Source organism: Geotrypetes seraphini, chromosome 12 (assembly GCF_902459505.1).
Source record: "Geotrypetes seraphini chromosome 12, aGeoSer1.1, whole genome shotgun sequence".
NCBI classification, from domain to species: Eukaryota; Metazoa; Chordata; class Amphibia; order Gymnophiona; family Dermophiidae; genus Geotrypetes; species Geotrypetes seraphini.
Genome location: NC_047095.1, coordinates 46974343 through 46988043, shown reverse-complemented (window position 1 = coordinate 46988043; position 13701 = coordinate 46974343). Strand labels below are relative to the sequence as shown.

The 13701-nt window shown below is 39.8% G+C and overlaps 1 protein-coding gene across 5 annotated transcripts in view; it reads right to left on the bottom strand.

The window, feature by feature from the left end:
• JAK1 (Janus kinase 1) overlaps window positions 1–13701 on the bottom strand; it is a 241161-nt gene that overhangs the window by 80908 nt on the left and 146552 nt on the right. For all 5 annotated transcript variants that reach the window (XM_033915500.1, XM_033915502.1, XM_033915498.1 and 2 more), the window contains 3 exons: window positions 10910–11037; window positions 7995–8130; window positions 1071–1222 (listed from right to left, as the gene is read on the bottom strand). In XM_033915500.1, the coding sequence (XP_033771391.1) occupies window positions 1071–1222; window positions 7995–8130; window positions 10910–11037 (416 nt within the window). The remainder of the gene's footprint in view (window positions 1–1070; window positions 1223–7994; window positions 8131–10909; window positions 11038–13701) is intronic.

The window sequence follows — 13701 nt, the reverse complement described above, 5'->3', positions numbered from 1 at the left end:
CCTTGCAGATCGCTCACAGGAAATGGCTCGAGAGACTACGGGAGCTCAAGGAAGCCATTTCCTGTGAGCGATCTGCACAGGGCAGGAGCGTGGGAATATCGTTCCTGCCTGAAAACCTGCTAGACCACCAGGTAAGACTTAAGGGGGGGGGGCTTTCAGGGTTTAAAATAGCTGGGGGTTAGAGGCAGAATCGGCCCGAATATTATTTGTGTTTTTTTTAATATTCGCGGGCTGGCTCTGCCTCTAACCACCGCAAATACGGAGGGGGAAGTGTACTGTGGAATGTCACACCAGGGGAAGGAATGAAGCTCAGTAGCAGAGTATCTGTTTGACATATAAGTGGTCTTGGGTTCAATTCCTAGCAGTTTCAGTTAGGGCAGGGAAAGAATCCTGTGAACATGTTGCCAGCCAACATTTTTTCTATTCATTTTTCTCTCTCACACCTTCCGTAACTGAACTGCAGAGCCTTGTGTGTTAGCCTTTCCCTTCTAGTCTCTAGATTCCTTTCCTTTCCTTCTAAGTGAATCAGTAATGCAGGAAGTTGTCTCTGCTGTCCCTCCTTCCTCTTCATGTTATTATCTAATTCGCCTCTGTTTACAAAGCTCTCTCTCCTGCACTGCCCTCCATTGTGGCAGACTCTCCCTTGTTAAGAAGTACAGGGTATCTGTCCCTGATTATTCTGTCCCACTCTAGATGGAGTATTCACTGCTTGGCCCTTGATACTTCCTTCCATACCAGATCAAAGGTATGTTACCATGAGACCTTGCTTTGGATGGATGTGTGTACACAGTAAGAGTTCTCAGCTATCTTGGGGCATCATTTATTTTCTCTTATTTATATTTTGCCTGTTACAAGGTAGATCACAATCAAATATTCACAAAATGGTGTTGAAAGTATGACCGTAAGGGAAAGAGAATACATAAAAATAAAATTACTATACTGTATAGCCAATTTATGGGAATTAGGGAAATGCTATTAGAGTATCATAGAATTAATATGGAAAAAAAAAAGAATCTTTAGGCACTGGTTATGAGCAATGTTTTCCAGGACATTAAATTTTTTCAGATTACCTCTGCTAATGTCTTATCCTTCAGAGGCACATCACCATTGTAACAAATTTCCCACAAAGTTGTACCAAAGCTCCACTTATCTGCTGCAACGCTGAGGTTTTTGGAATCCTGAAAACATTCAGGGGCAATCCAAGGAATGCGTTCCACACATTCTAAAAAAAGCACATTGTTTACAATTATAACTAGAAACATTACATGAAATATTACAATCTGTAAGGAGTCACTATAAAATCTAGGCTGCAAATTAATAATTGATAAAATGGTATAAATCGTTATAAGATACCTTCAAAGAGAATCAGCAGTTAATACCCTGTGTGGAGACACTGAAAGCCCAAGGCACAAGAATGTAATTTCATCCAGACAATGCAACTAGTAGTATATGCTTCCACCACATATGACAGCAGCACTTGATATTATTAAGTAATGAAAATGGACTTTTCTAAATTAAAAACACCCTACTTTTCATTCAATCAAACTGTTCAGAATTTAACTCAATATTATGCCACATTTACCCCTTCCCTTTTTGCAAAACTGCGCTAGCGCTTTTAGCGCTGGTTGCGGCACTAACAGCTCTGACGCTCATAGTGCAAACGACGCCAAAAAACATGCTACGGTTTTGTAAAAGGGGGGGGGGGGAGAGTTAGTGACTATGCAGAGGTAAATATTCTATGTGCCCTGCACACAAATAAATCTCTATCAAATCTGACAGTACACTAAACTAATAACTTTAGAGGGAATTAAAAAAGGATCCAATACTTCTAAGTGCTATCTGCACAAATACAACAGCAATTACAAAGAGATATGGTGAAGCAAATGAGAATGTTGTTAGAATCCTAAGGATAATTTCTCTTATTATTTATTATCAAAATATTTCTATACTGCACCATCTAAAACTCTGGACGATGTACAATGAACATACAAATCCATAAAACAAAAACTTAAGCAGCCTGCTATCTTCAGTCTCAAATCAATAAATTATAACTCTAAGGCTTCATCATAAAGTTACAGTAATTGCCATTTATTACTCATTCCCCCAATGCAAATTAATCACATATCTCTCAAGCAAAAATCACAGGGGAATAGAAAGACTGGGAAAATAAAAAAAATTTAACAGCTTCTTAAACTTTTGCAAGGTAGAACAAAATCTAAGATAGCCTTTCAACTTGTTCCATAAAATAGGCCCTGCAATAGAAAAATCACAAGCTATGCATCCACATAATGAACCGTGTTAAGAGATGGCACCACCAGAATTGTGGCTGTATTATGTGTATATCATCTGTAAGTGGTAATTTTTGTATATCTGTTTAGATGCTAGCTAGTGAAAAATGAGTTTACACCATATCTAGAGGCCTACTCAGTAAGCCACAATAGCTCATGCTACCTGTTGCAATAACAGCTATTAATATCCATCCTAATTGCCTAACAAGGAGGGGGCAGGGAACCGACAGAGAAAGCAAAGTTGCTTACTTGTAACAGATGTTCTCCTTAGACAGCAGGGAAATGCAGCCACACTTGATGAAGTCTTTGACTGAGCCTGGTGTGTCGGCGCATTAGGCTCAGAGACTTCACCAAGTGGGGCTGCATATCCCCTGCCTGTCTCCAGAGAACGCACCTTACAGTTAATACACAGTAATTACTTCATGTTATCTGTGGCACAGTAAACTCCACCTAAATAGATGCAGCTAACTGCAGTATGTCATTTGCTATTCAGTTAATGCACAATAAAGAACATTTTTCTTTATTAACTGAATGGCAGTTGCAGTGTGTTAATTTTGGCCATTAACCAGTGATAAATGTAAAATCTTACTACAATCATAGTGAAATAATTATGCAGATAAAAATAATTTAAATAATCTAAACATGAAATTTAAGTGCTTAATTCTGTTAAATCAACAACTGTGGGCGAACGTTCACATTTTTTCTTTTAAAAAGATTAAAGGGCAATTCTATAAGCTGCAGCCTAGAGGTAAGTGCTAGAAAATGACATGATGAACAAACACTGTGGCGAGCCGCAGTGAGCCAGTTTGCCTATGGCTACAGAGATGCCAAAGCCTGACTCGCCACAGACACAGGAACAAAAGTTTTCACCGCCCGCAAGAACAGCAAAAACTTTGTCTCCACCCCCCCTCTTCGTTCCTTACCACCATTAACCATGGCGTCGTGGCCCCTCCAAGTTCCAGCGGCCATGTTGTCGTTGTCATCATCATTCTCCTGCTCTTGACTCCTCCCTCTAGAGTGCAACGCTGAGCCGGTAGGGCTCCCAATCGGATGTTCACTCCTCTCTTCCCCTTAAGCTGTGATGTAAACCTGCGTTTCTCAACATACGGTATGTGTACCCCTAGGGGTATGTGAGCACTTTTGGGGGGTACGAACACTGCAAGGGTTTCCTGCCCCCTTCCTCCCCAATGTGGAGCCACTGTAGTTCACCACCGCAGGAGATCCCATTTGTAAACAGGCCTCCATTCTGCTCTCCAGCTGCATGCCCCCTCCACTGAAGCAGACCCAGAAGACTTCCCTCTGATGTCAGAGCTGACGTCGGAGGGAAGCCTTCTGGGTCAGCCGGGGATCCCAGTTACCTCAACAGTCCTCATTCCAAGTGGGCTGCTACTTCCTGCCTTCAGCCAAACTTTTTCTTTGTAGGGACGTGGGCAGTGGCTCTTGCACGTTGCACGTGGCTGACCCAGAAGCCTTCCCTCATGCAACGTAAGATGAATATATCAAAGAAGTATATAGACAATTAGAAGTCTTAAGATGTAGATCCAACACTACAATTACAGTCAAAGATTGAAGAGTGGGCTTGAAAAAGGTTATTTAACCAAATCAGAGTTCAAATATTTAAACCTCAAAATATCTAAATGAAAAGTTGATGAAGAGTGGGCTTGAAAAAGGTTATTTAACCAAATCAGAGTTCAAATATTTAAACCTCAAAATATCTAAATGCTCGGCATTTTACACACTTCCAAAGGTACATAAGCGATTAGATCAGCACCAGGGTAGACCGACAGTCTCCAGCAAAGGTTTCCTATTAGAATCCCTGTCTAATTTCATAGACTACTTCCTACAACCATTCGTAAAGAAGACTTTTTGGGGAAAAAAAAATCAACAATCTGAGATTTTCGGAATTGAATGAAGGATGGATAGTAACACTTGATGTGTAATCACTGTATACAATAATTCCACAAGAAGAAGCACTATGAACAATAAGGGATTACCTAGACCAGAGAGATGGAACACCTAGAATACCCACTGATTTTTTAATAGATCTGGCCAAAATAGCAATGTGTGAAAATTTTTTTGTATTCCAGGAGAAATATTATAAACAAACAACAGGCGTTGCAATGGGAGCAGCAATGGCTTTGTTCATTGCCAACCTATTTATGTCCAGTTTTGAGGACAAATGGATTTTGGATAACCCCTTTAAGGATGAGTTCGTTTACTGGTCAAGATTTATTGACGATATCTTCTTTGTATGGAAAAGTGACCATAGTACATAGATTTCTAGATTGGTTGAATAGTCGCCACCCTAATATTCATTTTGTAATGCAGTGTGACTTGAAGAAAATAACCTTTCTGGATATAATTTTGTTATGAGTGAATGATGAATTATTCACCACAGTACAAAGAAAGGAAACTGATAAAAATACTTTTTTACATCATGACAGTTTTCACCCTGCACATCTAAAGAAAAATTAGCGGGCCTCTCAATTTTTAAGATACCGGTGTTTATGTTCCACAATATAAGAGTATAAGATACAAGCTCAGCACTTAAAATTGAAATTGAGACAACAAGGGTACCCAGAGAAAATAATATGGAAAGCCTATAAAAGAGCATTATATGTCAACAGAGATTTAATGCTGGCAGAAAGACCTGTTCAACAGGCAGAGACAGCGATTACGTGTTGTGGTATTCAGCCTATGCCTGCTAGATCTGTCCCCAGAGCAGTGCAGAAACCTAGAGCAAAGGCACTACAACAGCTTATTTAAAAGCCCGAACTATCCATTTTGGGGACTTTTCTTCTTTGGCCTCTAGAGGGAGCAGGAGAACAGATTTGCCTGTTCCACAACCCTCACACAGCTCTAGTTTAGTTCACAGCAGTCAGGTGCAGGCAGGAAGCAGAACCAGCTGGAAAGCCTTTTCACCTGAGAGTTTGGGGCATGGCTGCAGGCTATTACATCAGAGAGCAGAACTGCTAAAGAGGCAGAAGGAAAAACAGGAGCAACAGAGAACGCAGGGAGGCTCAGGGTTGAGAGCTCTGGATGGCAGTGAACAGCCGGAATGTATGGAACTGACAGAAGCTGGTCCGGAGCCACCAAACTTAATGCCTCAGGATTTTCAGACCATGGAGCTGGAGCCATATGCTGAACCACGGAATGGAGCCCTGCCAATGGAAGTTTGCTGGACTGAAGGCAAGTAAATTAAACTGCCTAAATGTTTAACCTGGATACTGTTTGGCTAAGCTTACTAAAGGCCTTTTGCTGAGTAACCCTGAAGAAGGCATGGTGCTTGGGGCACCTGTAAGAACTTTAATGCACTGTTTTTTTTAAAAAAAATTTTGGGGGGAGGGGTTTCCTTCCTCTGGGTGGGGGAAGGGCTGTTACCAGTCCCAGGAGTGGGGACTGCTCTGTGTCCTCTGTGGTGGGTTTGAGGGCATATTATTTGCAAATTGTGACCACACAAGTCAGGTGCTGGGGCCTAGTGCCATAGCACTAGTGTAGGCTGAGGTAGTAAGTGATATCAGCTTATAAGACTGTTTTTTGAAATATTTGAAAGTTTTGAACCATTAATCGGCTGGAGAGCCAGTGGCAGCTTGGAAAAGCCTGAATTAGACTTTATTGGTTAGCACTAATCCAGAGACTGTTTGGAATTACAGTTTGTTTGCTTTGGACTATACTTTATATTTTTGAACATCCTGACAAGATTGATTTTCTTTCTTCCAATGTAAAACTGTTGAACTCTAGGCAAGCTGGTTGGTTTGAATGGGTTTTGTTTGTGAATAAACCCAGACCTTGCTTGAGGCTATACACTTACCTGGTGTTGCAGTGTTCTCTTTTGGTGGCCTATGTCTTTCCTTGTGCAGCCCGTAGCGGCTCACAAGAGTTTTCTTTTGTTACTGGTGCCCTAGGACCCATTGCTCTGAGGCTGCCGGTGACAAAGTATAGTGAAATTTGATCCTAGATCACAACAGTTAAGTAGAATCCTACATAAACACTGGCCTTTGGTAACAATGCTTCCTCCTTTTAAAGATCATGAACTACGACTAGCATACAAGAGGGGTATAAATCTGAAAGAAGTATTGAGCCCAGCAGTATTGCGTGAAAGTTCTACAGAAAGCTTTTTATAACCTATGCATACAGCATGTGGACATTGTAAAAATGGCACAATTATGGCAAACAGCATCAGAATTCATAAATCCAGTTAATCAGAAGAAATATCTACTCAAATTTGAAACCAGTTTTGTAGTATATTGTATCATCTGTACCTGCTTGAAGGTATATGTCGGTCAAACATCTAGGCAATTGCGATTGAATGAACACAGAAGTGCGCTGAATAGGCAGGTCCTACATGCCCCGATCGTGCAGGACTGCCTGGACTTTAAACATGATTTTTTTCCAATTAAAGTGTTATGAACTGGATCATATACGACAAGTACCGCGTGGAGAAAATAAACAACTACACCTCCAACAGAGAGAACAATGCTGGATCTACAAATTAGATATTGTCATTCCGAAAGGGTTAGATACAAGTATAGATTGGCTTTATTTTTATTAATCTGCAGTCTCCTTTTACCCCTTTTTAAATTTTAGATTTAGGAATTTCTAATTTCACCGCTAGTAGGGAGATTGTGCCCATGCTGCAATGACTGTGCCTGTCATCCAATGAGGAGAGACCAACACTTCTCCTGACTTTGACATGGAGGTGCCGGATTGATCATTCTTCCTTTGAAAATGGAGACACTGAGGTTACAGTGTTTAGGAAACTGGTGAGACCGTGAACACAACGATGTAGTAAGTAAAGCTTTTTACATTTGATATCGTAGAAGCACAAGAGGATAGGAAAGTGATATACACTATATAATTATTTTTACAGACCTGTGTGAATTGAAGTGAAGTCGATAAGCCCTGAAGAAACGGCCTAGTGCCGTGAAACATCGGCAATATATTGGACTCCTCTATATATTTTTAACACAACACAGTTGTTTCAGTTGTTTAAAAATATCTGCCCTCAATAATAACCTCAATAGCAGATTGTCACTTTTTGGAAGTTTTTGCCAATGATGTGGTGATGGTGGTTAGAGCTTGAGCTCTGCCGAAAAAACCTGATAAAACCATCTGAGTTGACTCTCAGCTTCAAACGAATGGAGTTGTTTGCAATAGTATATTTATAATTTCCCACTTCACCTATTTGCAGAAATTTAGTCTTCACAGTTACACACATACTTTATACAATACTATAGCTTACACTCATTATCTAATGTATACAGACTCACCAACTTATGCCTGCTATTAACTTGGCATGCCTGAACATGGGCATGCCAATGCTGACTTAACTTGGTGTTAAGAATCCGTTACAGAATTGGCACTAAACATATGGCACTAGGGTGCCTAGACTGAGGCTCCAATTTATAGAATTGTTGCCTTTCTATCTCTGTCCCTGTGTGTCAAAGGACAGTGTAATCATCACTGTAAGTAAACACTGCTTAAACAGCAGAAAGACAGACAATGCTGTGAGCTTCAATAAAGCTTTTTCTTACTTGCAATGCTTGGGCAGAAATCCCTTTATAAATCAGATTTGTTAAGAGCTATTTAGTAAACATTTATTACAAATTATATACATATATATATATATATATATATATATATATATATATATATATATTTTGTCCACTAAATCTGGGAGAATTAACATAATATAAGACTTCCTACCTTGCCTGGATAACACTGTGATGGGAATCCCTGGATCACTGAGTTTTATAAATGGACCATACTCATTGTCAATTCCCTCTCTTGCAAGCAAGATATTTTTAGTACATACATTTCCATGCACTAAATCTTTATCTTCCTACAATTGAAAGAGATTATAGAGGTTAATATGGGAACAACAAAGTTGCTTAACAGAAACAGATTTCTATGTACAAGAGCTGATTGAAAAGTAATGAGACTGCTTCTGGTTTTCTTTCCAAGAAGCAGATGTGGCAACGCTGTGATGGTTCTTGTGATACATCAATGTTTATGAACCTGAAGTTGGACTACCGTAGTCTTCATTGTTGAGTTACAGGAAGAGGAGAAACTTCGTACGTTTCATCATGGCAGATGAGGAAGACGTGTTTGCGAGAGTACACAGCACGGCTAATTGTTTTACCACTGTATGCTTGCCATAATATTTCAAGAGTTCCAAAACCACTCTTTCCAAGTTTAACACAAAATTCAATCACATACCTCTGGCATACTCTCACAGATATGTCTTCCTCATCTGCCATGATGAAACTTACGAAGTTCTTCCTCTTGCTGTGACCCAACAATGAAGACTATGGCAGTACAACTTCAGGTTCAGAAATGTCGATGTGTGAGTCTTACAAAAACCAGCACATAATTGTCACATCTATTCTTAGAATGAAAAATAATAACACTGCCTCTGCTCTTCTATCAGTCCCCGTAGATAGCAAAATTAAGCAGGTATACAAGCGATCAACATCACGACAACCAGGATGTTAGATTGTATAGAGAGTAGCATATCCAGCAGAAAAAAGGATGCATTAATGCCCCTGTACAAGTCATTGGTAAGGCCTTACTTGTGTTCAGTTTTTGAGACTGTATTTAGCTAAGGACAAAACAGAAATAAACAGGCCAGAGAAAAAGTGACAAAAATGGTATGGGGTTTGTGCCAAAACACATTTGAGAAGAGACTTGATAAACTGAATAATGTATACCCTAGAGCACATGTGTCAAATCCGGCCCGCCCAGCCTTTTAATGTGGCCAGAGGCAACATTCCCAATCTTCCTCTTTGAGCCCAGCGTGTCCTTCCCCTCCGCGCCGGTCCGATGCCATCTCCGCCAAGCCGGAAAGTCCGCCGGTCTCAGCAGCGACTCAGCAGTGCTGTTCGTGGCTCCTACTCCTGCCCTTCATCTGCCGCAGTCCACTCGGGCGGAAACAGGAAGTTGCGCATCATGGGAGACAGATCGCGGCAGGCAAAAAGCAGGAGGAGAAGCCACGCATACCACTCCCAAATCACCGAGGTCAGCAGATTCCCAGGCCCGGCAGCAACATTGGACCAGCGCTGGAGGGAAAGGCATGACAGGCTGTGAAGAGAGCGATATGAAGGGAGAGAGGTTGGACCTGGGGTAGTGTGGAGAAAGAGGGAAAAAGTTAATTGAAGGGAGAACCATTGGGAAGAGAAAGGGAGAAATGGTGGACCTGGGGAAGGGAGGCAAGCAGACAGGGGAGAGATGGGATGGGGGCAGTTGGGAAGAGAAAGGGAGAGAAGTTGAATCTGGAGATGGAAGGGGATGGAGAAGTGTTAGGTCTGGGGTGGAAGGGAGAGGGAGATGCAGCATCTTTTTTTTTTCTCCTTCCATCTCATTGTTCAGCATCAAGGGGGAGGGAAGAACGAAATAGGAGGCTGGGAAAGGAGTGAGCTGGGAAAGGAGTGAGATGGGAAATGGGAGAGCTACAGAATAAGAGAAGATGGAAAATTGATAGGTAGCTGAAAATTTAAAAAGGAGAAGGATGAGAAAGAGGGCACGATTTGAGTGGACAGAGGCAGAAAAGAAAAAAAGAAAAGTTGAAAGGGAAAAATCAATATGTTGGAGACAGGGACTGGAGCAAGAGAGAAGAGGCGAAAAAAATGGATAGCAGACACTGGAAAGAGAATTAGAAGATAAACAAAATCAGAAAGAGAAACTGGGACCAAAAGCAAAACGACCAGACAACAAAAAGTAGAAAAAATAATTTTATTTTCTATTTTGTGATTACAATATGTCAGATTTGAAATATGTATCCTGCCAGAGCTGGTGTTAGACAGCAAGTGTGAACTAGGACCTTTATATACCTCGATCCCATTAGATCAGTGGTCTCAAACTCAAACCCTTTGCAGGGCCACATTTTGGATTTGTAGGTACTTGGAGGGCCTCAGAAAAAAACAGTTAATGTCAATTTTGCACGACAATTTTGCATGAGGTAAAACTCTTTATAATTTACAAATCTTTCCTTTTGGTAAGTTTTAATACTAATATTGTAATTTATAGCTAAAGAGACATATGATCAAGAAATTGTTTTATTTTACTTTTGTGATTATGATAAATATACCGAGGGCCTCAAAATAGTACCTGGCGGGCCGCATGTGGCCCCCGGGCCTCATGTTTGAGACCACTGCATTAGATGAAGCCTATACAACAGTAGAGGCAGCTCTTGAAAATCATATGCGCCCTATGACAGTAGCTACGGAATTTTTGAATGGGGAAACACCACTAGGTGGAGGAAAGGAGGAGGGGCCCCAGCTCACAACCCGCCAGGTGTGACACCCCCAAGGTCAGATGAACCCCCAAAACAGGGTCCACCCAAACTCAGTCTGACAACAAAAAGGGACAAAAAGTCCTAAACAAATTCCAATAGCCCTACCAAGGGAGATGGGTACAGCTCACCACACCTGCTGAAGACTGAAGTAATTAGGGAGGGGGTCACATGATATGTACAGTTCCAAAGTTTTGTCTCAGCTCCACCTGCTGGTCATGATGAGATATAACTCACTCGTAAGATTAACCTATGCCGGTCTGGAGAGTTGCTAAAGAACAAGTATTTTTTTAAAATTATTTTCAAAATTGAAAATTAATTTGTTACTTACCAAGTAACTAAGGGCACTTGCCAGCTGCTTTGCTACCTTGAATTTCCAAAGAGTTGTAAGGATATCATTTTTATGATGCATGAAGAGATCAAGAGGCCCAAAGTCTACAAACTCTTCAACCATAATATCTATAAAAGAATATTACCTGATTAAACAATGAGTCATGAAACAGTTTAGGCACTACTTGATATCGCATGGCACAGTGCCTTCAATTACCCTAGAAATATTGATATCCCGACTGAAGTGTAAACCTTTTTTAGATATCTTATTGTGATTACAATATAATATTAAAACATTTACAGTGTTTGGATTTAATATTAAACATTTCAGAACAGGCAACTACAAAAGAAGAGATTCCTTCTAACATTAAATAATTTGGAAATTAACTGAAAATAATTCATTTTATTCTTTATTCAAATAGAAAAATATAATTCTGCTTTTTTAAATACAGTACTCCTAGGATATTCGCAGAGGTTCCATTCCAGGAACCCCCGCAAATATAAAAAACCCCGCGAATACGGTTTCTCGCCTTGGGAGGCAGGAGAGGGCAGCTGGAGAGCTGGCGAGTGAAGGAAATCACTCGCAGTATGCTCCAACTTTAGTACAGGAAGAGGCGGTCAGAGAATACTGAGAATAAGTGAAACCGTGAACCACGAATTCGCGGGAGAACACTGTAACATTCTTAAATGTTTTCTAAATATCTTGTATTATTTCATGCTAATTACACTAAATAAATCAGAAGGTAAAAAAGATAATAAAGACTATACCACAATAGTATCAAAAAATATTATGGCCTAATAAGATAAGGTAGTCTATCTGGATTACATTATTAAGGCCCTCTTTTACTAAGCCGTGGTAGAGGTTTCTATCACGGCCTGGGGTGCTAAATGTTCCGAAGCTGCTCCAACGTTCATAGAATTCTATAAGCGTCGGAGCAGTGTTGGATCATTTAGCACTCCAAGTTGCGGTAGAAACCTCTACCGCAGCTTAGTTAAAGGGGAGGTGGAGTAAATTCTTGATATATTGCCTTCTATAACAGACATTGTTTTATATAAAAAATATTATAAGATTACATTATGCTATATGCTATAATTTTATCTTATTTTATTAAATTCGGTATACCACCACTCTGAAAGCTGAAAAACTAGAGTGATTCTAATTTCTTTCAAGCTTAAGTGAAACCCTGCCCAAATTAATAGAACAAAAAGAACATTATGGACACTGGATTGCTCAATAAAACTAGCTCAAGTTTACATTGCCTTTGAAACCTGTAGAACACTAATTCAAAGCCAGTTTTGGTTAGAAATGACTGAAAATTGCCACTTGAAAATCATTTGGGGCCTATAAGAAATGGCTGCTGATAGTTCAGTACACAGTGAACCAATATCCATATTATAGAATCACTACCACTGTCCTTTAGCACAAATTGGCAGTCTTATATAGTGACATCTTTTCAAACTTGATTTAATTTATTTCCTTTCCCTATATACCTCAAAGTGAGTTACAATTAAAATTAGTTCAATACAAGTAAAATATTAAAATGGAAAACATCACAGAACATCCACCCCATACAAGAAAAAACTCAACAACTAGTACTATTGGCCCAAGTTCTTACTGCTAACAGGCTTGTTTAAATAGCCAAATGACTATTATTCTACAGTAATGTTGAAGCTCAAGAGAAATACTGTTCTAGAGTAGTAGTTTCCTGTTTAGTGCAGGACAGTGATGAGGGTTGACTCCTGGTTTTTTTATTATAATTGTAAGACTGCATTAAGATGCAGCAAGGGTTGTGATATCACTGTTCAGAAACACTGAAAAACATGGACAGGACCTTGACCTTCAAAAGAAATTCAACAGTCAGCCAATGCAGCTTTTCATGAGACCTGGCACTTCTCAGAAATCTAGATGTTGTATTTCAGAGTTGCCTTAAGTGTTTCAAAGATGAAAGATAAAGGCCACGATATAAAGAATCACAGTAATCTTAATGACTTCTAACCACTGAATAAAATAATCATAGCCAAATGCCTTTTTATTTTCACTTATGGTTGAATTTAGCAGATCTAACATGAATAGAAAATTAAAACATACATCCTACCAAAGAATCCTGGCTTGAATAAATAGCTGGAAATCTAAGTCGACCTTGTCACAACCCGACTCCATCTGCTAATCCACAAGGCTTCCGATTTCCTGAATAAGTTGAAATGGGTCAAGCTGCTCTGCTATTGCCCCAGATGACTTTTCATAGTAACAGATAAAGACCTGAATGGTCCATCGAGTCTGCCCAGTGGTTACATGCATTATAAATTCATGATTAAATTGTCTTATATTTCTGGGCCATAGACTGTAGAAGTCTGCTTAGTACAGTTCTACAAAACAGGTACTGGCTATCTGAATACTGTCAACAAACCCAGAACAACTCTAAGAAGTGGTACCTCAAAAAAGGACTAATTAATATTATCAGGGCAGTATGTGGCCTGTGCTGTAGCTGTGAAGAAACGGAGGATTTCAGTCTGGCACATTTCACAAGCACCAAAGAAAGCAATCATCACATTCTAACACTAATAATTGTATGACACAAATACTGAAAAGAACAGTTCAGTGTCAACATGAATGTTATGAAGTCTGTTTCTATCGGATGTATGATCTGCAAGTCTATCATAATTGCGGTTGCTGAAGTCAAGTAGGAGTGAAATCCCAGAGACATGCACCTGCAGAATAAATGCAATTCCTTAGTTATAGCTACAGGATATTATCATAAAGCTTAAAATATAGCATTTGGCTTATAGCTGTAG